General features: G+C 45.8%; 2 protein-coding genes across 4 annotated transcripts in view; one reads left to right on the forward strand and one right to left on the reverse strand.

Annotated features, from left to right (window-relative positions):
• The window catches only part of CRYBG3 (crystallin beta-gamma domain containing 3), a 124,440-nt gene extending 106,076 nt beyond the window's left edge, over window positions 1–18,364 (forward strand). Inside the window, exons 18-22 of the mRNA XM_061134282.1 lie at window positions 5,458–5,597; window positions 8,464–8,587; window positions 13,710–13,868; window positions 15,716–15,875; window positions 16,665–18,364. Of these exons, the coding sequence (XP_060990265.1) occupies window positions 5,458–5,597; window positions 8,464–8,587; window positions 13,710–13,868; window positions 15,716–15,875; window positions 16,665–16,753 (672 nt within the window). The 3' untranslated portion in view covers window positions 16,754–18,364. The remainder of the gene's footprint in view (window positions 1–5,457; window positions 5,598–8,463; window positions 8,588–13,709; window positions 13,869–15,715; window positions 15,876–16,664) is intronic.
• The window catches only part of RIOX2 (ribosomal oxygenase 2), a 32,396-nt gene continuing 23,594 nt past the window's right edge, over window positions 18,290–27,091 (reverse strand). For 2 of the 3 annotated variants that reach the window (XM_061134283.1, XM_061134284.1), the window contains exons 5-11: window positions 26,489–26,592; window positions 25,031–25,165; window positions 23,350–23,452; window positions 22,463–22,634; window positions 20,759–20,847; window positions 19,420–19,506; window positions 18,290–18,765 (exon numbers count right to left, since the gene is read on the reverse strand). In XM_061134283.1, coding sequence (XP_060990266.1) covers window positions 18,607–18,765; window positions 19,420–19,506; window positions 20,759–20,847; window positions 22,463–22,634; window positions 23,350–23,452; window positions 25,031–25,165; window positions 26,489–26,592 — 849 coding nt within the window. In that variant the 3' untranslated portion in view covers window positions 18,290–18,606. The remainder of the gene's footprint in view (window positions 18,766–19,419; window positions 19,507–20,758; window positions 20,848–22,462; window positions 22,635–23,349; window positions 23,453–25,030; window positions 25,166–26,488; window positions 26,593–27,091) is intronic. The other variant, XM_061134285.1, reaches the window with a different exon arrangement.

A 27,091-nucleotide genomic window follows, 5' to 3' on the forward strand; every position in this document is an offset into this window, starting at 1 on the left:
ATGTTTCATCCAAGGGCAGGAAGATGAAACAATTTTGGGTAGAATCAGGACTCAAACCCACTTCTTCCAATTCCATACATTGTGACCTCTAATGAACACAAACTTTCCCCCACACTTGAGTAATTTAAAGAACTGTAAAATGAAAATAGTTACTGAAAAAAAAATCCACATACAAGTGAATCTGCATGATTCAAATGTGTATTGTTCAAAGATCAACTGTGTACATGTATAAATTAAGACCAGTATAAATAAAAATAGTTTAAAGAGCGAGTTGGACTTGGCCTTCCCAAGGTGGCACTAGTGAAAAAGAACCCCCCCTGGCAATGCAGGAGACGTAAGTGACGCGGGTTCGATCCCTGGGTTGGGAAGATCCGCTGGAGGAGGAAATGGCAACCCACTCCAGTATTCTTGTGTGGAGAATTCCACGGACAAAGGAGCCTTGTGGGTTACAGTCCGTAGGGTCACAAAGAGTCAGACACGACCGAAGCGACCTAACACAGAGAGAGTAAATATATATCACATCTCTAAAGAGGGCATGACTTTAAACTTAGAAACAATAGATGTTCTCAGAGGAAAAGTTTGACAAATGGGACCACATGATGATATCCTGTTGTTGTTAATGGAAAAGAGGGACGTTTGTCCATGTTGGTTAGTCATGTTTCATGCTTGGCTCATGCTGTTGGTTTGTGTTCTTCACCCATTTATGTATTGGGTCTCTTAGAGGATCCTTACTGAGTTAAGTAAACTGATACATAGACCCTCCTCTGTCATTTTCTGCAATTATTTTCCCAATCTCCCTGCTTCATCATTCTTAAAACAATTTTTGAGATCCCCTCCATCAAATTTTCCACTGTTCGTTGTTGTTCAGTTGCTAAGTTGTGTCTGACTCTCTGCAACCTCATGGACAGCAGCATGCCAGGGTCCCCTGTCCTTCACTATCTCCCCGAGTTTGCTCAGATTCATGTCCAGAGTCAGTGATGCTATCTAACCATCTCTTCCTCTGTTGCCCCCTTCTCCTTTTGCCTTCAATCTTTCCCAGCATCAGGGTCTTTTCCAGTAAGTCTGCTCTTGGCATCATTGCACTGTTATCTTAAGGCAAATTTCTAGGTATAGAATTCCTGGATTGCCTTTGAACTGGACAGTGAATTTGATGCCGTTTGAATGATGATGACAGCCTTTTAAAAACGTTTTTGTGGACATTCCCTAAAAGGAAGACAACAAATGTAAATATGCAGGACCTATTTTCTTAAAATATCACTTTTAGCATTTAAATTATATCCTCACATAAGCGATGCTTCTAATGTAGGGTCTGTTGCTCTCGCCACAGCAAACTCTTTACTTAGGGAGAGTGTTGCTGGTGGCGGACCGTGAGTCCACCAAGCTCCTTGCTTGTCTGCCCTTCCTTACTGATTAGTAACTCAACAAGTAGAGGGAAGTGGAAATGCTTTTTTATGAGCTTGAGGGCGAAGACGTTGGGAATGAAGCAGCAATGAAGTCAGGGTCTTATCTGTGGATTTTGATTGTCCATTTGATTTCGGTCACCAGTTTTAGTGACTAACTTAGCGCCCGCTATTGGCTGCATTTCTAACCTGCTATTCTGGACTCTCCTATAAGGACATTTCTTCTATAAATTGTTGAGATGCTTCCAATGTCTATTTTGCAGATAGCAGAGGAGAAGCCTGATCACGTGTGCAGTCACTGAGAAACTCAGTGACTGGAGATGAATATCCATTCCTGACCCAGTTTATGTTGTTCACTGAAGGAAAAAATCAGTGCTTCCTGGGCAGCTTTTTCACACTTAGCTTACTGTCTCACTGCACACGGTGATGCTTGCCTTCTTTCCAAAGAATATTCAAACCCCTGCATCTCTACCATCCAATACCATAGTAGTAATCACATGTAGTTTCTTAGTTAAATAAAACAGATTCAGTCCTTTGGTCACAGGAGCCACGTTTCCGATGCGCAGTGGCCACAGGTGGCTGGAAGCTGCCACACGGAGGAGGTGGGTATGCCGCGTAACTGTCACTGCAGGAAGCTCTGCTGGACGACGCGGCACACCTTCCGTGATGCTGGGGCACCCTTTGCCACGTAACATACAGAAAAAATTACTTACATCTTTGTGCTTGTGTTTAGTCATTCAGTCTTGACCAGTTTTAAAAACCTGGAAATTTCTCAGCATCCTTCATCTTTCCTTATACTTCAGAGGCAGCATAGTTCACCCTTTTCGAAGTGATCCTTTCCCTCATAGGGTGATTCCAGTCCGAGGTTCTGACGGGGGGTTGGACCTCACCTCCTTCCCTGGAACCCATGCCGCTCTAGCCTTGCCTTACCAGATTCTTCCTGTTGATGCTGCCGCCTTCCCCCGTACCTGCAGTTGCCACAGAGGCCACAGCCCCGGTCCCTCCTCCTCTTTCTAAATGTAGCCCGTATGCCTCATCTCCGGTCTCCCCTACTTATTCCTGGGCCCTGACAGCCTGGATCCCACCCCTCACCTCTGGCGGATGGCTCGCTAAGCTCCCGCGTTGGTTATCATCTGCCCCGATTGCTGAACCCAGGCTGCCTCGTCACAGTCACCCTCTTCCTGCGCATCAGGGAAGGGTTTGATACCGAGGCCAGCCCCTCCTCCTGATTTTCCTTCCCCTTGACTTCTGCGACACGTGCTCTTCGGGCTCCTCTCCGGGTTCTTTACTCTGCCACCGCCCAGGCCCGCCTCTCGTCAGCTCCCGCGGGCGTCGTGTGTCAGCGCGGCTCTGTTCCCCTCTGTCTCCATGCCCTTCCCTGCGCGTGACTCCAGCTATCACTCAGGTCTGGGAGCCCCCAGATGATCATGCCTGCATCCGATGCTCTCCCTGACCTCCAGGTCAGAGGGCACGTGTTCACTGGGCACTGTGGGCTTACCCTGCCTCTGTCTCAACAGTAAAACCTCTGGTTCTCAGGAAGACTTCTTAGCTGCTGGGCGTGTTTGCCCTCCAGAGTTTCTCATATGTGACAAATTGCAGTTGACCTTTTAAAAAATGTTACTTATTTTGGTTGCACCGGAGGCTTCACTGCTGCACACAGGCTTTCTCTAGTGGTGGTGCCCAGGATTCTCGTTGCGGCGGCTTCTCTTGTTGCAGAGTTCAGATTCTAGAGTGCAGACTCGGTAGTTGTGGCGAAAAGGCTTGGTTACTCCACAGCAAGTGGGATCTTCCTGGACCAGGGATTGAACCTGTGTCCCCTACACTGGCAGGCAGGTTCTTATCCACTGTGCCACCGGGGAAGTCCAGGAGTTGACTCCTGAACAATACAGGGGTTAAGGGTGCTGACTCTCCACACAGTTAAAAGTGGCATATGACTTCACTCTTGGCCCCTCCATCTCTATGTTTCCACATCCAAAGATTCAGACAACCTCAGGTTGTGTAGTACATATTTATTGCAAAAAACCCTCGTATAAGTGGACCCATGCAGTTCCAACCCTCGTGGTTCAAGGGTTGAGCATACCCCCAGCCACACTCTCACATGTTTCTCTCTCTCTCATTCATCTGTTTGTCTTACCCTTTTATCACTGTGGTAGTTTTTCTGGCCACCCCTTCTTCACGAATCCTGACCTTCCACACCCACCTCCTGCTTTTAGGTCAGCCTCTTTTTCTTTGTTCTAGAAGATTCTTCCTATGTCCTGATACTTACACTCTATTTTCTTCACTCATTTTGTTGCCAGATAAGTTTCCTGAAATCAATTTAAAGAAAAATACACGTAAACTACATTTCTGTGCAAGCATATGCATAGTAATTACCAATTTAAATTTCAAATAAATATTTCTGTAGTTCAAAAATCAAAAAGGACCAAAGGCCTGCAGTGAAGAACTTTACTCTCACTCCTCCATTTATCTTCTTAGATCCTAGTTTCTTGACACATTAGCCGTGGAGGTGCTTTATACTTGATATTTTTAAGAAAAATTTTCATGTCTATAAAGCACGTATTATACATTTGTGTACGTAAATTTTCCCTTCTGCACACAAACTGTAGCATAAAAAGTCTGCTCTTCTGCATTACTCTTCACTTTGTATTTGCTGCTCATGAACGTATCTCAGAGATCTTTAGTAACAATCTCCTCACTCTTTTGTACAGTTGGATAGAATTCCTTCATGAATGCAGCAGACATAACCCATGCCCTCATGATGGGCTTTTAAGTCATTCTCCATCTTTGCTATTCCTAACGTGGCTGCCAGGAATAACACTTTTGTAAGCCATTTCGGTCTTATGCAGGTACAGTGAGGGTCTGTTGCTGGACTGTTCGTTTACTGTTGTCCGAACAGCCCGTTCCTGCCTATTGTATTACTTCTCATGTACCAGCTTACAGTTGGCTCAGCCCATTCCTCCTCCTCTGCCCACATGCCTTCCAGGACTCCCAGCTGGCGGCAAATCAGCCAGCTCCATCAGGGTCAAGGAGAAGCAGGCAGCTAATACACAGTGGCAGACAGCGGATGCACTTGGCGCTGTTTCCTGCCAAACTCTATCTTTTGGCTACATCGGTTTCCTTGCTGTGTCGCTCCCATAGCTCATGCATTTCTGTTCCCTTCTTTGCACAGAGCACCTTCCCTCTGTTCTCCTTAGGTCTCTGCACGTCACTGGCATCTTTTGAGACTGAACTCACTCACCACCATGTTTGTGAAGCCTCCCTGATTCCTACAACCTTCTGCTTTTTAGAATTTGGGCTTCCACTGGGTATTTTCATAGGGCGTATCTTTTCCTTCCCTGGATTACTTTACGATGTCTGTGCAGTTCTCCTAGTGTCGCTACTAGTTAGTAATGCCTCAGATATAGGGATGTTGACTTGTTTTGATTTCTCATCCCACAAAAGTCTCCTAGCATGGTTATCTTGTATAGACGAATGAAAAAGAGCAAAAACTGATTCTGTTCTTGTCTGACATCAGGGGTTGGGGGAATAAGTACTTTTTATGTCGAAATCACTCCCACCCCTGTGCACTATGGCTTTTTGGTGTTATTATTGTTAAATTAAAAATACCTTCTCCTCCCTCCTAGGAATACTTTTAAGAGCCTGGAGCCATGAAGTCGTACATCCTCAGTGATTACTCCTGTAACCTCCTGGGAAGTGGGGGTGCTGTTCCGTTCTGTGTTTATTTTGTGATCAGCTAAAAGTACTGGCAGGACCAAAAACATGGTCTGTTTTATACCACAATCAGACCTTAATATGTGACTGGAAAAGGTCTCTCTTTTTATTGTGAGATTGACTGCTTTTCTAAAATTGCAATTTTAATTTACAAAAGAATTGAGTAAGCATTATTAATGGAATCTAGTCTCACCACTGCAGCTTTGGCAATGACATCATTAGCAGGTGCAGCCATCACCTATGTGCATTTGAGAAGTAGGGCATCCAGGACCCCTTGCACTGTGACCGGGATGTCACCGAGGTATGGCCACCCTCTGGTGATGCTTTCTCTTTTCTCTGCTTTTAGGTTTTTGAAGAACCCTTCCTTAGCCTTTTTGCTCTGGAACACTGTGAGGGGAGAGAGTTACATCTAGAAGAGGCTGTGAACTCTGTTCTGAACAAGGACCTGCACTTCTACACCCAGTCCGTGTGGGTGAAAAGTGGACTGTGAGTACGGGGCTAGGGCCTGGCCCGCTTCAGTCACGGGGCAGGTCAGCACTGATCGGGGCTTTCTGTTCCCCACTGCCTCTCTTACTTGGTGTGATGGTACCCTCACTTCTTTTCTGTCTCCATGTGATAACAGTAGCTTCTCTCAAGTAAGACTGTGCACAGTCAGTAGCAGGCAGTGGTCTTGGGGAAGGACTGCCATGCGTTCAGAGCATGGGTCCTAGAGTGGGTGGACCAGATGACTGTCACAATTTGAGCCCTCTTTCCTTTTAGAAGGAACCTAATTAAATCAGTGACCTTGACTAGGTGAGAGACCATTACCTGCTTAAGACAAGTGACTAAAACTAATAGGGCTTTTTAGTGTTTTGGTTTGATGTCTTGTTTATGCTAGAGCTGTTTTGTTCTCGGGCACTTATTTTCACGCTCGGTGTCCTGGCTGACCCAGCCTGCCTGCCACTGTCGCTGCTTATGCAGGAAGTCGGGCAGGGTGGGGGCAGGTCATGTGGAGCCGGCACTTCCACAGTCTGGCAAGATGACTCTAAGAAAAGAAATGAAAAACGATGGGTACATAAATTAGGCATGAGCTTGCATATTTATTCGGGACAGAAATGGTAAGTGGCCTGAAAGTGAGGGGCCTTGAAGTTGAAGCTCTCAGGCTTCCTAGAAAATCTTCATCTCAGGCCATTTCTGAGCGTGGCTGTCAGCCTAGCCTGCCCCTCCCCACATCTTTGGTGTTTTGGTACCAAAAGTCATCCAACAGAACACACATTGCTCTCCATAATTAATATAAGGATGCCATTTGTGTGTCCTATGACTTTGAAATTGTGTGACAATCAACTCTCCTTGTTAAACTGTCTGGGGATAATGAAAGAGAAAGCCGAGACTATAAACTGATTTGAAAACGAAGTTTAACAGTTATAATTAGTTTCTGTATCATTCACATGTGCGGCAGTTTAAATTTTCTTCTGCAAGGTATTTCACAGAGTTTGGTGTTTATTAAACATAAATTGGTTTATTCTCTTTAAGCATAAAAATCCCTATTATATTCCAGTACGTTACTGACTGGAACTCTGAACTGAATTCTACATCCCTGTCATGTAGGACTTGCACCGCATTTTTATACATTTCTTTTCATTTCTAAGTGGAACTTCTCATTACTAGCTCACGGCTAGAAATTTCTCATGAACATTTTTCACTCTTTTGTAGAAAACTGGTGCCATTTTACTTTAACATTCTTATTTCTTTTCTTCAGTTTATTATGTACTTCCCCTTACGGTTCTGGATTCTTTGTGAGAGAATCAGTACACGGGATGGGAAGAGGGAAGGCTGTCTGAAGGTTTTCCTAGGCTACAAATGGCTCCCAGAATACTACTTCATACACAACCAACTGCCCTCAGTGAGAGGTTTTGTTTTGTCCTATTTAATCCTCATGTTATCCCACATCTCTGATCTGTGGTGGTAATGGGGGCAAGCTTCAATGCTTTTCAGTTGTGAAATTCATTAGATTAATATATAAGGAGGTCGAGTTGACTAGAACCTTATCTCCGTTTTATAATTGAGCCTTCCCTGCCTGTCTAAAGAGTCTGCAGACCTGGAGAGGCAGCCCAGCCTCCCCATGGCCATACCGTCCTGACGGTGCACCAGTCTGGTGGTGTAGGCTGTGTTAGCAGGAAGGGGTGCAGGGAAGATCGTCTGTCACACTCATCCATGCATAATTTGGCCAAGCCTGATCTCGGTTGTGGAGAGCTGTGGCTTTGTCTGAACAAGCCACCTCATCTTCACATGGCCTTTCTGAAAGCACCGTGTGCCCTGACCTGGGGTCCTGCTGAGAAGTGAAGTTTCTCTTGGCGGTCCCAGCTTATTTTCCATAACTGTGTCCAGCTGGATAACCACCACAGGCCGGGCTCGGCAAACCTCTACAGTAGGGGGCCAGGTGGTCTTCTCCGTTTGTTGGCCGGCCTGCCCCTATCACCTAACGCCATGGTGCAGAAGCCGCCGAGGCCAGTGCGGAAAGGAATGGGCGTGACCGTGTGTGGTGGCGTAGGTCTCCAGGCTCCAGACGGACTCTGCAAAGCCCTGGACACTGCCCAGTTGGAAGGCCCTGGGGTCCTGAGACGTATTTGCAAAAGGAGCCACTCTGAAGAGTTCAGACGGGATTTCTGTGGACAATTTTAAGTAGTCACGGGAGGCGTTGCGGGAGGAGGTGTGTCTGCAGAGGTTGCTAGAGCCGCGCAGAGAGGCTCTGAAGGACGTGGGACAGCAAGCCCAAGAGCGGGAGAGGAAGCCGGTATTTTTTAACTGGGTAATGAGAGAGAGATTATCGTCTATGTCTGAATCTTAGAATGTTAGGGGGGAACACCTGGTATTATCCAAATCACACAGAATTCTGGAGCTGGAGGGAACCTTGTTTTGAAAGGAAGACAACCAGGTTCCTGCTGATCTTCTGAGCCACAGTCCAGTGCGCTTTCTCCTCATCCTCCTTGGTTTTTCCACTCAAATACACATTTTATGTGTTTTTATGTGTATTTCTGGGACTCCCCTGGTGGTCCAGTGGCCAGGACTCCGCACTCCCAATGCAGGGGGTCCGGGTTCAGTCCCTGCTCAGGGAACTGCATCCCACGTGCTGCAACTGAGCGTTGCATGCCCCAACTAAAGATCCCGCATGCCGCAACTAAGACCGGGCGCTGCCAAATAAAATCAGTAAATGGAAATAAACATGAAAATACACAACATTTTTTCTCTGAATAATAGTCTACAAACCTAGAAGTTGTAACGAATGAACCCTATGTGGATAGTAAGAGGCATTTTTGATAAGTGATTGCTTTGTTTTAAGCATCCCATTTGTTTCTTTCCTGTTCTCATATAGGTGGATAGCTTATGAAGGACCCAATTTCTTAGGAAGACAAATCCTACTCGAGCCTAATGAGATCCCAAATTGGAGAGCATTCAGTGGATGGAAAACCATTGGTTCCCTCCGTCCTGTGAAGCAGGTACAGAGAAAAGAACCGTATGATCTAATAATATAGCTCAATTTCTTAGTAGAAATGTCATAAACCACAGCATTTAATTTAGTTTGCCATTTATGTTACAAGAAGATCCCATTAGGATGGGATCATAAAACTAAATCATGAAATTGTACCTAAGGTCAGTGTTGGGTTTTAGCTTTGAGTCTTAAAGTCTGATGACCTTGTTGTCTTTTCATGGGGAAATAAGTATCCTAAGCTCCATAGCAAACAATGGAGACAAAAATGAACTCTGAGTGCGCGATAGTTTCACCTCCTAAGTATTTGGCTCCCCCCAGCCCCGCTTATGTAATACTCAGGATGGATCCTGGCGATTTAATGAACATAGTGTTTATTGTACACCTACTGCTTGTCAGCTTTTTATGCAGAAACTTCCCAGTGTTCTCTGGGTCCAGTCTTGTCTCTTCAGCATGGCCTGTGTGATCCGGCTCCCCCTGGCTTCTCCAGCCTTGTCTGTCTCCCCCTCACACGCAGGCTCCGTGCCACGCACCAGCACAGAGTGCCTTCCCACACTTACGGCCTCTGTCTAGAAGTTTCTCCCTTCATTCCTTGCCTGGCTGGTTCTTTGTCCTCCTTTAAGTTCATCTGAAGTGTCAGGCCCTCCAGGAGGTCTCTCTGAATCTAAATTACATCCTTAAAGACCTGGTTCTGTTTCTACAAGACGCTGCCTGAGGTGTATAATGATGTGTTTGTTAGAGTGGACACTTTCTAGCTCTACAACAAGCCCCATGAAGGGCTTCTCACTCTGCACTTCTGCCTGGCACAATGTCTGGAGCATTCTAGGCACTCAGGAACTATTTTTTCAGTGAAGGAATGAATGTATAAATGGGTAAGTTGAATGTTTGATAGTATGCAAAAAATAATTACAGAAGATATATAAGGTAGACATGATTTAGGCCTTACCGGAGCTTACATTTTCGTTGGGTAAAACACGCCCAACTCAAAGCAGTCATATAAAATGCAAAATGGAGAGGGACCAAGGTAGCGGACTAGAAGGACCCTGAGCCCACCTCCTCTCACAGGCACACCTAAGTCACAACTGTCTGCAGAACAACCGTGAATGAAAAAGAGGGACCCACCAGAAAAGATCCTCTACCACTAAAGATATAAAAAAAGGAGCCACTAGGAGGAGGAGGGACAGATTTGCAATATAATCAGATCACATCTCCTGGGTGGGTGACCCAATAATTGGAGAATAGTTCTCCCAAAGGGGAGAAGGTCTGAGCCCCGCATTGGGCACCCTAGCCTGGGGGCGCTGCACTGGGAAGAGGATCCCCCGTAGCATTTGGGCAGAAGAACTGAAGAGACATTTTTCCAAAAAGGAAATGCAGATGGCCAACAGGCACATAAAAATGTGCTCAGCGTCACTAGTCATCAGAGAAATACAAATTAAAACCACTATGGGATATCACCTCCCACCTGTCAGAATGCTGTTTATCAAAAAGAATGCAAAAGAGAAATGTTTTTTTTTGACGAACATATGAACGGATAAAGACACACGTGTGTGTGTACACACGAGCATGCACATATGTGCACGCCACGCTCATTCCCACCACTGTAGTTCTGTTGGTTCAAATCCTAGCTCTGCCACTCAGAAGCAGTGTGACTTTGAGTGAATCGCTGCACTTCTTGGCATCCCAGATTTGTCACTGGTGAAACAGTGATCCCATTGCTTACCCCTCAGTATCTTCGTGAGGATTAAATCATCATGAGAACTGACGCAACATCTGGCTCATGTTGCTGCGGTGAGACCTTTATTTTGAAAGGTTTTCATTCCCAATGTCCTTGGAGAGGACCAGAGATGCCCGGCTGAGGGATGCTAAGCATCAGTGCACTTCCCTGGCAGTGCGTGGTATGGATCTCCCTGCATCACATCTTGGTTATTCCTCAGTCCTGTCACACAAGATGATGTGGAACCGCCCTGAAAAGCCATGGGGAAAAAGCACGGCAGAAGTAGGACTTCAGTTTAGCTTATATATTTGTAGTAACACTTAATCCCATGTTGTTAGAAACTCTGGAAGCCAAGTTGGATGCTGAGAATATTTCCCTCACTTTTGAAAGGGGGGTCCCTTGCTGGGAAGGGTCATCCCTGGCTGTTATTCAAGATAGCTAGAACAGTAGCCTCTGATTCTACATAGAAGTTTTTTTTTTTTTTAATATTAACATTGTTACTCTCCTTGAATTGTGCATTAGGAAATTATCCCTAGTTAAACATTTAATTTCAGAATAATACTTTAATATTTTCCCTTTGTTTATTTAGGCCACAGCTTTGAAAACCAGCAGAGGAACTCTAGGTACCTATAACAGTATTATGAGTCTTCCGTCCACTCACTCACCAAGCCCGACCCTGCTTAGCTGACATGGTCAGACAAGATCAGGCGCGTTCAGGGTGGTTTGGCCATAGATGGATGTATATGGGTCACAGTTCCTTTTTTTGGTAACCCTGTTGGCACTGCTTTGGCTCATATCATTGTTTAGAAATTCAGGAATCATCAAAATGTGATCCTCTGAGGTTGGAAATTAGGACTTCAGTAAGGCACTTAGACAATGCATATCGGTGCTTTAATGTATAATCATAGAGAAGTCAGACTACAAGTGCATAATAAAGGGTGATTATTACCTTACTTGAGCTAATTGATTAAAAACTGTGATGTTTGGTCCTAACATAAGTGGAACTGACCTTTGTGAAGGTCACACCTGTTTTCTTACATGTACAAGGTAAGGAAACTGTTGTAAAGATGTAGTGAAGCTTCCAGAATTAATAACTGAGGGAGACTTATAGAATTATTATTCATAGACTTACAAATTACAGGAATTTAAACACCTTACTGTTGCACTGTGAATATGGAAATAGTGGTTTGAAACACTTAAAACACTTTACCAAGTAAGAGATCTTTTTCATCTGTTTTACATTACCAGATTTAAAAAACTGTCCTTTTATTTGCTTATTTAAGTGCCCAGAAAACTAAGATCATGGCATCTGGTCCCAGCACTTCATGGCAAATAGATAAGGAAACAGTGGAAACAGTGTCGGACTTTATTTTTGGGGGCTCCAAAATCACTGCAGATGGTGATTGCAGCCATGAAATTAAAAGATGCTTACTCCGTGGAAGGAAAGTTATGACCAATCTAGACAGCATATTAAAAAGCGGAGACATTACTTTGCCAACAAAGGTCTGTCTAGTCAAGGCTATGGTTTCTCCAGTAGTCATGTATGGATGTGAGAGTTGGACTGTGAAGAAAGCTGAGCGCTGAAGAATTGATGCTTTTGAATTGTGGTGTTGGAGAAGACTCTTGAGTCCCTTGGACTGCAAGGAGATCCAACCAGTCCATCCTAAAGGAGATCAGTCCTTGGTGTTCATTGGAAGGACTGATGTTGAAGCTGAAACTCCAGTACTTTGGCCACCTCATGTGAAGAGTTGACTCATTGGAAAAGACCCTGATGCTGGGAGGGTTTGGGGGTAGGAGGAGAAGGGGACACCAGAGGATGAGATGGCTGGGTGGCATCACCGACTCGATGGGCATGAGTTTGAGTAAACTCCGGGAGTTGGTGATGGACAGGGAGGCCTGGCATGCTGCGATTCATGGGGTCACAAAGAGTCGGACACGACTGAGCAACTGAACTGAACTGAAGCGCCCAGAATGTTTATTTCCATAGGAAGGCTAAACATAACACCAATTTACCAAACCTCAGCTGGCCTCACATTGATCCATCTTAAACTTCAAAATAGAATATTCATTGGTGGGCTGACCATAATGCCTTGTTGCACTTCCCTAGCTCTTACCTTTCTCAGCTTGAAAAGTACTTCTTTATTCAGTAACAGATTATGTGTTACTGGTATCTGACGAGGTTCTAAGTGGGATGCCAACATCTGATCCAACATCTGATCCAAGGCAGGGATATTGAATGTCCCGTATCACTACATTAAGACTGGAGGCCTAAGTCCTGGGGCTGAGAGAATAGTTTCTGGGGTGCTTCAGTCATGTGCTTCATTCTTTTATCCTCCTATTCCCCTGCCAACTTTGGACTCGGTCTCTTATTCCCCATGTCTCAGAGTAATGAGTGTATCTCTGCACAGGCCTTAGAGCATCAGGGTGAATAGGGAGGGTTTTGGCACAGGCAAACCTGGTTTTTCCATATTTGTGTTACCCTTATTTGTAAGAAAGCAGGTCAGAATTATACTTTCTTTTCTGTTTTCCCTGTGGTGTTTGTTTTAATTTTTGGCCATACCCGGCAACATGCAGGATCTTAGTTCCCCAACCAGGGATCAAACCTGTGCCCCCTGCAGTGGAACTGTGGAGTCTTAACCACTGGACCACCAGGGAAGTCTCTTGTATTCTCTTAAAGGGTTGTTCTGGTCATTGATTCTGATAAGCATTTAGGACTAAGTCTCAATAAACAGTAACTGTGATTCTTAGAGGCAAGTCCTAGATTTAGTATCTTATTTGAAAACTTCCTGTATATTCCAGGCCCAAGAGATGAAATTCTGTTACTCAATTTTTGAGTAGCTACACAGTGACCACCTATATGCAAGGCCTCTTTCCTTGAAATATCAAGGTCAATTTCAACAAAGTATAAATAGAAACAAAAAAATTACCAGAGGGCCCTCAGCCACCTGGGTTTTTCACAACTTCCCACAGCAGTCATTTGGCACTTAATCATAGCACAAGCCAATGTGTCTTATTATTGTACCTTGCCCGCTCGATTGTTATTCCACCCATGGAGGCAGTACCTTGCCCTTATTCTTACTCCCCCAGCCTTCCCCAGACCCGCAAGGACATAGTAGTTACTGCATGAACCTCATTAAGTCCCTAATTCTGCACTGCCCCCCCCCTTGTCATAGCGGAATGTGAGTGAATGAAACTATTACCTTTCACCCTCCCAGAGTGTATTTCAGAAAAGACAATAGAGGCTATACGATTTAAGGTATGTGCTCAGTGGTGTAAGGACTTTTTAGTGGAAAATTTGAAACGGATATAAATAAGCTAAATTCTGTTTCTACATGTTTCCTTCAAGTTTCCCTTGGAAAGGGCTGATTTCCAGATTCAAAAGGTATTTTTCTAACTGGCTCTGCCCCTCCTGCCACAGCCCGCAGTGTACATCAGAATAAGGAACCGAGCCCAGAATGGGTACCTAACAGTCACCGGAAACGTGGCCGACACCAGGGCAACCTCTGTGTGCATCTCTCCCTACAGCGGGAAGAATACTCAGATCTGGCACTACTGCCGAGGGCTCTTTAAATCCAAGGTAACCAGCCCCACCAATCATCCATCCATCGTATACCTGCCTGTTGATCTTTGGTCTTTTAGAAAACAGGATCTTCCCAAATCAAACGGCATGATGCAATTAATGCAACTTCCTATGAATAGTTTGCTGCATGATTATAAAAACATTGACATATATTACTGAAGCACTGAAGTGAAATGGACTTACAAACTAGACTTTCTCTAGCAAAAAATTCTGTTTTAAAATAAAAAGACTAATACATACTAAATGGTTTTTTTAAAACTAGTGATAAAAGTCATCGCAGCCAAATGAATGGTGTGCTTTTCTGAGATGTTTCTTACATTCTGTGGCCCAGATCAAATGAGCTGTCTTTGCTATTCCAAACATGTTGAATTGAACCTTTCTCATCTTCAAAACGGGCTCCCCTGGTAGCCCAGCTGGTAAAGAATCTGCCTGCAATGCAGGAGACGTAGGTTCGATCCTTGGGTTGGGAAAATCCCCTGGAGGAGGGCATGGCAACCCACTCCAGTGTTCTTGCCTGGAGAATCCCCATGGACAGAGGAGCCTGGCGGGCTACAGTCCATGGGTTAGAAAGAGCTGGACACGACTGAGCGATTAAGCACATCTTCGAAACAGACAATGAAGGTAGAAGAAAGCTGCTGCTTTTGGAGGAAGTTTAGAAAATAGAATTCAGGTTTCTTTGTTTTTCTGCACCCGTTCTATTATGTTTGATGGTATGGGGAATAAGACACCAGTTTTATTATATCACCAGTGGGCTAGCGACGTCTTTCTTATGCTTCAACAGAGATGAAAAGCACTTAACTGTAATTATTGTCTGGGTATCCAGCACATCACCCAATGTTTTTATAAGAAAAACAAGCTCGACCTTATATATTTAAGCTAACACGGACTCAACGTTTAATTCTAATTCAGCAAATCTTTATTTAACCATCTGTTATCAGATCTGGATGTTCTTTTAAAAACAAATACCTCAGGCGTCCCTGGTGGCTCAATCCAGTCCACCTGCAATGCAAAAGTGAAAGTGAAAGTCGCTCAGTCGTATCCAACTCTTTGCAACCCCATGGACTATGCATATAGAGGCCAGGGAATTCTCCAGGCCAGAATACTGGAGTGGGTAGCCTTTCCCTTCTCCAGGGGATCTTCCCAACCCAGGAATCGAACCTGGGTCTCCCACATTGCAGGTAGATTCTTCACCAGCTGAGCCACGAGGAAAGCCCAAGAATGCTGCAGTGGGTAGCCTGTCCCTTCTCCAGGGGATCTCCCACCCCAGGAATCAAACCAGGGTCTCCTGCATTGCAGGCCGATTCTTTACCAACTGAGCTATGAGGGAAGCAATGCAGAAGGCCCTGGTTTGATTCCTGGGTCAGGAAGATCCCCTGGAGAAGAAAATGGCAACCCATTCCAGTATTCTTGGCTGGGAAATCCCGTGGACAGAGGATCCTAGTGGGCTACAGACAGGTGGGATCACAAGAGTTGGACACGACTTAGTGACTGAACCACCACCATACCGAGACTTACATGATTTCTAAAATGATATGTGCTTTTCTGACACTCATCTGTACCATGGAAAATTATGATTCCTTCCAACCACAGCAGTTTGAGATTCAAGGGATCACAGGAAAAAAAAAAAAAAGTACCTCTAGTTCAGTAGGTTCATTTCCATACTATCGCCTTCCCTCAGCCATAACAACTGAAAAAGTGGACTGAGATTATAATTTTAGACTTAGTTTTAGATCTTGTTTTCTTTTTAGATGGGCTTGTCTGATTTACTCACATGAAAGAAAAAGGACTCAGTCCGGCTGCTTTGAGCACATGCAGTACTGCCAATGTATTTCTTGACCTTTCAGGCCAGTGACACGTGTCTGGACGTCATCGGTGGTCGAGACACACCTGGAGCTAAAGTCGCCCTCTGGACGGAACACGGGCAGTTCAGGCAGAAGTGGAGACTGAACAGAAACGGGACCATCAGCTCCTACCTCAGTGATCAGCTGGTCCTTGATGTTAAAGGTAGGCCTATGACCAAAGCCAGTGTGTTGTGTCCTTGGATATTCACTTTGAATTCCAAACCTCCACCTCCTCCTGGTTGAAAGAAGTCCTTATGTATAAGGGAAATATTAAGTCGTTTTTAATTATACTTGAAAAAGCTGATATGCCATTTTAACAAACAACAAGCAAAACAATTAGCTATAGGTGGATCAAAAGCCTAAGGACCAAGCCTATGATGGTGTTTATCAGTACAGTGGTAAAATTTTCATTTGCTACGTGATCTTTGAGAACATTTCGAAATTTGAAGCATCACCAACCGTAACATGTCATCTGGTCCCTAAAGAAACATCTCTGACTTTCTGTTCTGAATTGTGTGGTTCTTAAAATTTATAGTGGGTATCATTTAAACTCACTTTTGAACTCAACAAGGTCAGGGCCAATATTATTCAGCGCTGGTGCTTTAGTTGGGTTAGTCATCGCCACTCTTGGTGTAGAAACGAACATGCAGTGTGACAGAGGTGGAGAGTGCTCAGAGCACTGTGTGCTTAAGAATCCCACTGCTGGGCACATCATTCATACATCTCTATGTTATACTGCTTAGCTTTTCAGTCACTCCTGTGAGGTCCGGTTTGAGGTGAACGGCTACACCTGTTTAACCTCAGTTTCCCACTTCAGACCATCGCTTTTATATAAAGACACATGAATCTACCCCACCAGCACGTGGGCTGAACGAAAGCCTTCTGACAGTTGTGAAATTGTTAAGCACCTGTGTGAACAAATTAATCTTTCCTTTTGGAATTGCTGTTTTAGGAGGAAATTATTATGACAAAACTCACGTAATTGTAAACCAGCCCCTGGAGGGAGAAGAAACACAGAAATGGGATATTGAAATATTGTGAGAGAGAGTCCGCAGGGTCCCTGGAGCGCACGGAGGCAGGAGGGCCCTCAGGCCCCGTGGAAAGGGCCTGCCCGTCCTAGGCTCTGGGGCCACCGGGCGGAACGGACTTCTCCCCCAACCGTGAAGACTGTTGCTCTTCACCATGAAGAGCTCAAAATAATCTTGCCAGCTATTCAGCGTTCCTGTGAAGAATGCGTTATGATCTCTGTGGAAGGTTCTACTCCCGCTTGATCTCCAGCTTCGGTGAGCAGGTTTTTTGAAGTCTGTTTTCTCTCCTTTCTACCAAACACAAATCCTATTCCCGATAGTTACAGGACACTGCTGACGCTATCACCCTGTATTAGTTATTAACAGCTAAGTGTGTGGCTGAGTGCCAGGCACAGGGAAGTGAAGTCTTACAGGTCAAGTCATGCTTGTAAGAAGATGAATACTTTTTTCGCAATATCTGAAAACATATTTAATAAACCTTACTATTAAGCTACTGTATTAGATACACATTAAAAGTTCTCTCTTGAAGCTTTTATATGAAGTACCATAAGTATTCACACTTGTAACTCACCCCAGGAAGGGACCTCAGCAGATACAGGAGTGTTTACTGTTGCCTGATCCTTTAAACTAAAAATGCACAAATAGCCTGTGGCTGTCCTTTCTCTCTCGGATGACAACATTAACCAGGGGTCACTCCTATCCTGGTGCTGACCTCACCTGATCTACCCTCAAGTGTTTATAAGGAAGGACTCTGTCACCTACGTATAATAAATTTTCCTTTGCCTAAAGTAAAGGGAAATTTTAAGTTAAAACCAAGTAGTATTTCAGCCTTGACTACCATTTTCCTTTACAAAATGTGACAAGAAACTCAGTTTTTCACTTCCATTTTAAATAGCTTTCATTCAAGCAAAATCAGGTAGGATATTGTCTTGGACTTAAGTCTCAAGTAAGCATTACCACCACCACTATAGAATTCTCAAGCATTTTTCCCTCCTAAGTTGGTTTTAAACTTACACTGAGATAACTGTTTTCTTCATCCCCAACTTTTGCCAGTAAAGCTGAAAAAATGTCTGCTCTATTTTTCTATAGAAAGATTAAATTTTCCAGTGATATTTTTAAAAATATCAATCTATATGCACTTTAGAATGTAAAGTAACAGCGAACTGTTTAAACTCAAAGACCCACTATTTTGACTATTTTTTATAGAGACTTGGTCTTTCCATGTAAATATTATTGGGGATTTTTCTTCCTTCAATCTCAGGCTCTTTCATAATCTTTCAAACAACACCTGTAAAACTCCCTTGCCCATAGATGTGAGTGCCTCTTATTAAATGTGGCAGTATTATTTAATGAAATTTGTTTTAGGGTAACTTTATTTTAATGGCGGGGGGCGGGGGGCTTGTGTATACACAGAGGTATGGTATGTATATTTTCACTGTAAAAAACCAAGTTAAAAAATTTTCTTCATGTTAATTGTTTAAAATTTTTCTAGAGCCAGTGAGGCTCTTTAAAGAAGTTATTTCTTCCAAAGAACACCAGGTAATGACAGTTAAATTTAAATGATACCTTTATTGGAGCTGTGCCTTTTCTACCACACTGGATTAAATAAATTTGTCGAAATATGGCTTTTGTCACTTTCTGGGACATTGAGTAATTTTCTCTTCTTCTATGTACATCTGTTAGCACATATGGCCAACTGATCCACCTGTAAGAGGTAGATCTCATTTTATTAACCACACAGGTAAGGAAAGTTACATTCATCGTGTCCTTGGCTCAAAGCGACAGGAGTCCCCAGCACACAAATCTCTGCAGAATCAAGTGTCTAGTGTTTTACACATACATATCACTATTAAAGCAGCAAAGGCACTAGACTACTTGGATTAAACATTCTGTCCAGAGGGATAATACCAGGTTTTGCTTTTCCTCATCTGTAGTCAGCTTCAGGTCCTTGACAGAAATAGCTGGACTGTTCCAAAGTTGCTTTAGTGCATCCATATGTGATAGAGGAAAGCGAAGTCCATGAGGCTAGAAAAAGACGAGCCAGTCATTTAAGTGCCATTTCCATACTTCTCAATGCATCATTACTGAGATCCTTCGTAAGAATGAAACTTGTTACAGGTAAGCTATTTACAAAAACTACAAACTATAATTAGATAACTTATAAAAGGCAATGACTCCCTTGTGAAAACTCAGACTTCATGAAAGGCCTGTTAGTCACTTGGGGCCTCCCTGGCAGCCCAGTGGTTAAGACTCCACCTTCCAATGCAGGGGCCACAGGTTGGATCCTTGGTCAGGGAACTAAGATACTATAAGCCGTCGGGTGTGGCCCAAATTTTTTTTAAAAAGTTGCAGAGAAACAGCCCCTACTCGCCAAATCAAAATACATTAGAATAAAAAGTCTTAAAAGAAATATTAGTCATTTGAAATGCTGCTTATTTGTTACTTTACACCTCCCCTGCAAGGCCACAGGTCCCATGCGAGTGTCTTTTAAAGTGGGTAGGTGTTTATATATTACAGAAATGTCTGCCTTAACTATCCCTGTGAAGGGCTGTCAATTTGTGAAATGTTAAGTCCACACTGCAGTCACAGAAAAGCCCATTACCCATACATCAGAGGTAACAGAGTCCTCCCACCAAGCACCAACCACAGCAAAGACGTGCATTTTGGGCTGGAACAAACCTCTGTTTCCTCATTTCCTATCATGTGTGTCTCTCTCCTGTTCTTTAAGGAATGATAGACATAAACCATCTTCTCTCGAGTTTCATCCTTCAAAAAACAAAAAAAAGCTGTCAACAACAAAATACTGCCCACTGGGATGCTAGGATCCTAGGCTTTTCCAGCAATATAGGGCAATACCAAGAAAAATCTCAATGCCTCAGTGCTTAAGTGAAATTTACTGAATACTAAAGAATCTTCCTGGCAAAAAGTTGAGATGTAAACATGTAGATACATAAATACAATGTATAATGAATTTTTTTTATAGTTCTCATAGATTACTATCTGTATGTAGCAAATAAGCACTTGTAAGTCATTTTTTCAAAAGATAACAGCTCCTTCAGAAACTTTAATGAAAAAACCATTTCTATTTCAACTTACCAATGAAACATTCAAGTTTCTTCATTTAACCATACCTGCACTCTTTGTGCATCAGAAAAAATTTAATATTCCTAGGTATACATAAATTTTCAATTTATGAACACCACAGAGTAAATATTAATTCTAAATATCAGCCATGTGATCTATAAAAACCTTCCTTCCACTTATCGTAGGCTTCCCCTCCCTCTGTATCCGCCCTACAGAGAAGTTTACTGTCTCTTCCAGCACCTTGGGTCATTCCTTATCACTTCTTAGATGAGGATCAAACACTGACCTAAAATATAGAATAAATGCCTCAAACTAACTGATTATCAAAATAACTAGCTTTTTTTTTTTCTTTTAAATGAGGCTGTGGGAATATATAATCTCAAGGCTTCCATATATGTTATATATTAAGTTTTCACGGGGTTTGGTCCTGATGGCTAGAACAGTCTGGTTATGGAGACATCCAGGTGCCCCTGACTCCCAACCTCACCAGTCATTCATGGGCCCCTCCCAAGAAAGCTGAGCAGGAGGACCAGGGTGAAGCCAGCAGGCGTGGGAGAACCCCCAAGGGCTTTAGGGCTGTGAGGGGCACTTTCATAAAGGCAGAAGTCCCACCCCAGAGCAAGACCAGAAACCTATACTGAGAATTTGGCAAAGGCAACCTAGCCCTAATTAGGAGGCAGAGACCAGACATTAATCACTAGGGGAAGGAGCACAGTTCTGTGGGGCTAAGGACAAACCCTCAAATGCCCAACAGGCAGGAAACTTTGGAACCAGAGCAGTGAGATCTGGGTACAATCTGATCTAGAGCGATGGGACCCAACTGTGAGGAGGAAGATCCCCAGAGGAGGCGGGCAGGGCCACCTGTCAGCCTGATAACCTGAGGCCTGCGACGGAAAGGCCTTGAGTGGAACCCTCTTCCCCTCTGGATACTCACGGATGGGTCCTGATCGGGTCCTACGGTGAGGACCACGTGGTCTCTAAACTGCAGCCTCACTGTGCTGTCCAACCCCGGGAACTGTCCACCTAGGAAACCCAGAGAGAAAGCAGGCTCAAAGTTGTTTGCAGGAGAACTGTTTGGGGAAATTAGTTAATGTGCAGGTGAATCCAAACACGGGGCATCTGCTCCAACTCAGACATTCACAGTGATGTTAAAAATACCGCTTACATCCCAGTGGACCACATTCTTACACTGAAGACAGATGTCAATCAGATAAGTAACAACAGACGTTTGTAAGTTCATCAAAGGGCCATCACTGGTACCTGGGGAGCGCACACTATCACAGTGCAGACTGGGCCACCCTGCCTTCTGCACGGAACACTCTCACGGCTCCAGTTTCTATCCCTGGCCTGCTCCACATGTGGACTCTGAAAGGACTTCCTGAGCTCCAAGTGCACCATCCCTCCAGTGACCAAGGCGAATTATTCAGTCTAGGTAGGTCAAGCGCTATGTCATGAAAAAAAGAGCCACCTAATACAGTGCACAGAAACAACTCTTTTTCCTAGATTGGATTTAACTTAATAAAAAACCAGCCACTACAGACAGACCAGCCTGACAGGGTGATCTGGTTGGAGACAGAGTTGAGGGAACTTAATATTGGCAGTAAGGGCTAAGACAAGGGAAACTTCAGATGAAATATCCTGGGACATAAGCTGATACTCAGAACTGAACTGTTCTGCTAAAGATTAAACTATGTGCTGGGAAAATTGCTGTTTTGAGTAGATGCATCAAAAACATTCTAAACTCCTCCCCACCTCAGACTACAATAAAAATGTACATAGAATGAATGTTAGAAGGGACCTTGTAGATTATGTGTCTCGCTGGTCCTCCACGGGCGATGGATAAGGCTTTTAGAAAACTTGAGTGACCACACGTGCCCCTCTCCTGGCTGGCCTGAGGACCTGCTGCTTTACCAGTGGTCACTCCATCCTCACTTCACTCCTCCTGCTACCAACCACAACTAGGATTTACAGGAGACCCAATCCGAGAATCTCTTATTTCCCAACAGCATCCAACCCAGAGCAAAGCCCAACTTCCTGAACCCTCCTGAAATCACCTAACTCAAACCCAAATCCTAGAAATCCTTTCCTGCTCTCCTTTTACTGAGATGTCTGCAGTCCCCAGTGGTGTGCTATCTCCCCTGTTACAAGTCAATAAACCCAGCTCTGATCGACTATAGGAGCATGGTGCAGTCTGTGCCCCAGAACACTGGTATCACCATCCACCCAGAAGTCTATCCACATCATCTGTAACTTAAACCTGTCACAAGTAGTCACCTGGGACTTGAGGAAGGTCTGTGATGAGCCTGTGAATTCTTATAGTTCACCTGCTGATGGCAACGTTTTACCCATCCCTGAGCTAATTTCCAACAAGATTATTGCAGTGTTCAAGTTCTTGAAACTTCCTGCAGATGATGAATTGCAGAGCGGCCATAAATACATAGTCCTCACCCCAAACCACAGGGTTCTCATTCCCCATCAAGCAGCGTGTCCTGTCCAACCTTAACACACTTAAGGACAGGCTCACATTCACCCTGAAATGCTTCATACGTCCCGCCAACTCAAAGAAGTGCACGCCCAGAAAAGCATCAAAATACCCCACATTAGCCCCTGACCCCCTAGAAGAGACGGCAAGCTCCACCTGGTGTCACAAGCTCTGCTCTGTCCCCCGTACAGTAAGGTGGGAGTCTGTTCACGGCAAAATCCTTCTTCATGTCTGCTGAAGGCAGTTCTTTGGTGCCCTCCAGCCGGTCTGCAAGCATCCTCAGAAAGCCACTTAATCTTCTTGTTGCAACAGCTGTGGTTTCCACCTGCTGGAAATACAAAAGTGCGTCCTGGCCCAGACTCCAGCCACCTTCCTGCCCAGGCCCCGTCTCCAGAGGGGTGCAGTGGGCACCACCAACCCAGGACAGACACGGATCCACGCCACTCCCTTAAGGACAGCATCCCTTTATGTCCTCTTAACCACTGTTCCTCTGTAGCTGCCTACCGTTTGCAAAAAAAAAAAAAAAGATCAATTTTTAGCATTTTGCCTAGAAAGAGGGCTCCCTGGGAATATGGTGCAGTCTTGGCCTTGCCTTTTGAAGAAAAAAATCACTGTCTGAAGTGACCGCTTCAGACCATGAAGGCACCTTTGCTCAACTCAGCCCTAATGCACCCATCATCTCAAAACCTGCCAACAGGGTAAAATCAGGATGGACAGGAAAGCCAGGGAACACACGGAGGCCAGGCTCTCGTTGGTCTCCTAACCTGGGATCGCACATGTGCTGAGGCTATAGTTTCTGAGCCACATGAGTTATTCAGCCACCTATCCACTCAGCGCTCCCAGGGCCTGCTGCTGCCGCCCTGAAACACAGGAAGTGGGCCATCTGCATACCCCGCTGGTCCAAGTAATGTGCAGCACCCCGTTCGTTTGCAAACCACCCAGCCCAGCAGGAGACAAGCTTGGCTCATGTGGGGAGAAGGGTTCTGGGGTCCTGGGCGGGAGCCACAGCTGCCCCTCCCTCCCCACCTGCCCTCGCTCCTTACCAGGAGCAGCTGCCGGGGGATGCCAGCCCGGAGTGCCACGTCTGCCTTGGCAGTGTCAAACACGAGCCCCGAGATGGTGTCCAAAAGGAAATCTCCCCAAGAACTGGAACACATGCCAAGTTAAAAAAAAGAGAAAAAACCAAACAATGAAAACATAAATGTGAATGAAACACTGATTATAAAAGCCTCAAGCTACAAACTACCACACCAATCCCCCTGCCCTGACATCTTGAGTTCCAATAATTTCACATCACTCAGCATAAAAACTTAAGAGCATCATCCATCACAGGCTTCCCTTTCTCCCCACCTCAGACACTCACGTGCAAAGTTAAAGGTGGGAAGCTAGGCTCTATTCATGATTTATCTTAAATGTAAAGATATCAGAATTAATTACAGACTGACATAAAGTAGGAAGTTCAAAGGAACAATTTTTTTCTTAAACGTTTTCAACTACATAACTGCCTTGAGAGTTTTGCAGAAAAGTAACTCTCAATCATTAGAGGACCTAAAAAAATGTGTATGTGCAAAAAATCCAAAAAGCAGTATATGTAGGGAAACAGCAAGATCCTGGACTGTGCAATTATCTCAACAGTTAAACATGACATTTTCCTTTGTTTCTTAAAAAAGAAAAAGAGGGGCACTGTTCTCAGTAAAGTATCCAACAGCAACAATTTCAAAACGATTTCCTCTGCAACTTGTTAAACTCTAATGATGGTTTTATTGGGGTAGAAGAGAGAAGCCAGACGCCAAAAATGCCATTCAGGACAAGCGTCAGTGTTCAGCTTCCTCTGCTTTTTCTCCGGGGCGTTCAGAATCGCTCACTCCTAAATGTGTGTCAGTGTAAGACGCACACGCTGTGGGGATGCTCCCTCTATAAACATTTCTGAGCTGCTCAAAACTTCCCTCTGTGTCACCAGCAGGTTTCAAATGGCTGGCTACATGCAAAATGAAAATTGACAGTATGACTTTTGCCTCTCACTCTGTAAGCAAAATTAACACTTTTGTGCTTACCTCCTGGAAGTGGCAAAGGAGGACAAGAGCCACGTGACAGACACTTCCCCCAGACACCCACTCCCACCTGGTGGCCTCACCGGTTTCTGACAAAATGCTACACCCAACCTCACGCCTTTGAACGCAGACCCGGAGGACACACGCAGACCTCACAGCAGGGTGAAATAGTATCATCCTTCGAGGGGTCCCAGGTACAAGTCCCACAGCATTAGCTCCCGGAGTTAAAGTGCAGCTATGACATTGAGCTCCGCGCTCTTCTAGGAGACTGGATCTTGGGCTGCAGTTCAGAAACAACACCTCCGGAGGGGTTCACCTTCCTAAATCAGTCAGATCGACATGCCACTATCTGGGAGAGCAGGCCCTAAATGCCACCCTTGAGAAGGCTTAGGGAAAGGCCGAATCTTCACCCTGCCATACGCCTTAAGGAGCGCCAGGGCCAAAGCACAGGACATCCTCGCGTCACACTGTCCTGTTCTGGCAGCGGCCCCACCGACGGGCACGAGTCGGCATCACCGTGCCCACCCTCTGCTGGCAGGCATCCTCTCTAACTCAACTCAGGCAGCTCTTCCAGCCCTGCCGACTGCAGGAGGGGTGGGTGGGACCAGGGAAAGCTACCAGTTCTTCACCCCTGGGGCTGGGAAATAGTCACTTGGTGGTAGCAAAAGCTCACGGGGTCAAGGCGATGGAGGGAGTCAGAGAAGTAACTGACGACGCCTCGTGACATGCCAGCGTTGTGAGTAAACCAGGAACCGAGGGAGGAAGACGGAGGCGTGAAAACCAAGGGAGCCAGAAAACCAGCTGACGGCTGCAGAAAAATGAAAGAGGAAGAACTAGGGAAAGGCGCGGCAGCTGAGTGACCGACGACAGGACACCGGAGGACGGCCGCTCCCGGGGCCCAGAGCTGCCGCGGTCCGGAACGGGCTTCTGCTGCAGCCTCCCCGCGGCCCGGCTCCCGCTGCCCACTCCCCCTCAATCGCCCTTGGAAACCTTCTCGCTCTGCAAGGGGCCCAACCGTGGTGAAAAGGCGTTTTACACAAGAGAACCTTAAAACAGGCTCTGCCTTCCGGCCAGACCCCTGCTTATTTCCTCCTGTCCCTTAAACACTGCGGTTCACTTCCCGCTGCAAACCAGAAGAGGAGGCAGAAGAATGCTTGCTCTCTTGCTATGCAAGATACAGCTCCGAGGCTAGGAGGACCCCGTTCCTCAGGCCTGGAATGTCCGGGCCCACTCTGACCTTCGGACCCACCGCCACTGACTCATCCTCTCGGCTCCCTCAGTTTGGGGGTCAAGTCCGTGCTGAAGCCTCCGTGATGCCCCAGCCTAGCTAACCGCACCCCTCTGCTCCCAGGGACTCCTCCGCAAAGCTCTGATGGGACATGCCACACTGTCTGGGAATGCACCCGTCTCCCCTCCTTCCACCGTGACCGGAGTAGAAGTCCTCCCAAAGCCCCTTCGGTCCTGCGCCTACCATCCCTGCAACCACGACAAGGCCCAGGGTTCCTGCTGGATAAACCAGTGATGGGCGCTTTTAACGGGACCTGGACTAGCCAGGCCGCTGCCATCGGGAAACCCCGGGCAGGGCCGCTGCCCGGCTCCTGGCACTGACAAGGCGCTCGCTGAACTGGAAGGTGGTTTTAATTGGAACTGTTTTCAGCACATGTGTTCCTACGACTCACTGTTCCAGACATCCTTTCCAACTTTAATGAACTGTAAAAACTGGAAACCTTAGGGAGACCCAGAGGTTTCCGGGATACAGAGTTTCTGTTCAGGGTGATGACAACGTTTCAGAAACGGACAGCGGGGATGGCTGCACAACAGTGTGAACGCAATTAGCGTCATTGAGCTGGACACTTAAAAATGGTTAAAATGGTCTATGAATTTTTTTGCCACAATAAAAAACCTTTTTTAATGGAGACAGTGAGTGGGTGGGGGTGGGAGCCTGGAGTCCCAGACACACCGCCACACCCCAGCCAGGCCTGTCTTCCCGATCCCGGCAGCCTGGATGTGGGCAAGGCCCAGTGTTCTGGGTGAGACGGGGTCATGACGGCCCGGGAGGGGGCCCAGGAGGATACGGCAGGACTAGGAAGCCAGCGGGGAAGGGGACGCCAGGTCAGAGGCGAGGGCTTACCTGCTCTGGTAGGTGCTGACGGTCACGTGCGTGGAGTGGGCCAGCCCGTCGGGAGTGGCCGCCTGATGGATGGTCCCTCTGGGAAAGTATAGCAAGTCTCCCGGCTACACGAGGACAAGGGGGAAGGGGTCAGTGGGGAGCGTGTCTTCTTGGTCCTCTGTAGAGGCTGTGAGTTTCAGTTCTGTGTTCTAGAAACCTCTGAGTGGCGAGCAGGCAGTGGTCTGCATGCTGGGCTCTGTGGGGTCCACTGGTCAAGCTCTGCTGCGTCTGTGAGCCTGTCCCCGTGAACCCAATCCTGCAGAGGCTCCCGGTGCTTGAAGCCACTTTCTTTGTTTGTAACCTGAGGACAGACACCCCTAAAACTAGCCCGGGATCAAGGTGAGAGCCTGTACCCACCCTCCTCACCCTTCAAAGGGCGTGGTGAGGAGGGACAGCTCTGGGGCTCGCTGGCTGGGGACCCCAGCATGTTACTTAACCCCCCGAGGCCTCAGTTCCTTTATGTGTAAAAGGGAAGCAAGTGCCCCACATCTCACAGGACTACTGGAGTACTAAGGAGACGACATAGCCACAGCTCTTGGAGCAAGGCTGGGCACGTGGCTGATA

Source organism: Dama dama, chromosome 31 (genome assembly GCF_033118175.1).
Source record: "Dama dama isolate Ldn47 chromosome 31, ASM3311817v1, whole genome shotgun sequence".
In the NCBI taxonomy this organism is placed as follows: domain Eukaryota; kingdom Metazoa; phylum Chordata; class Mammalia; order Artiodactyla; family Cervidae; genus Dama; species Dama dama.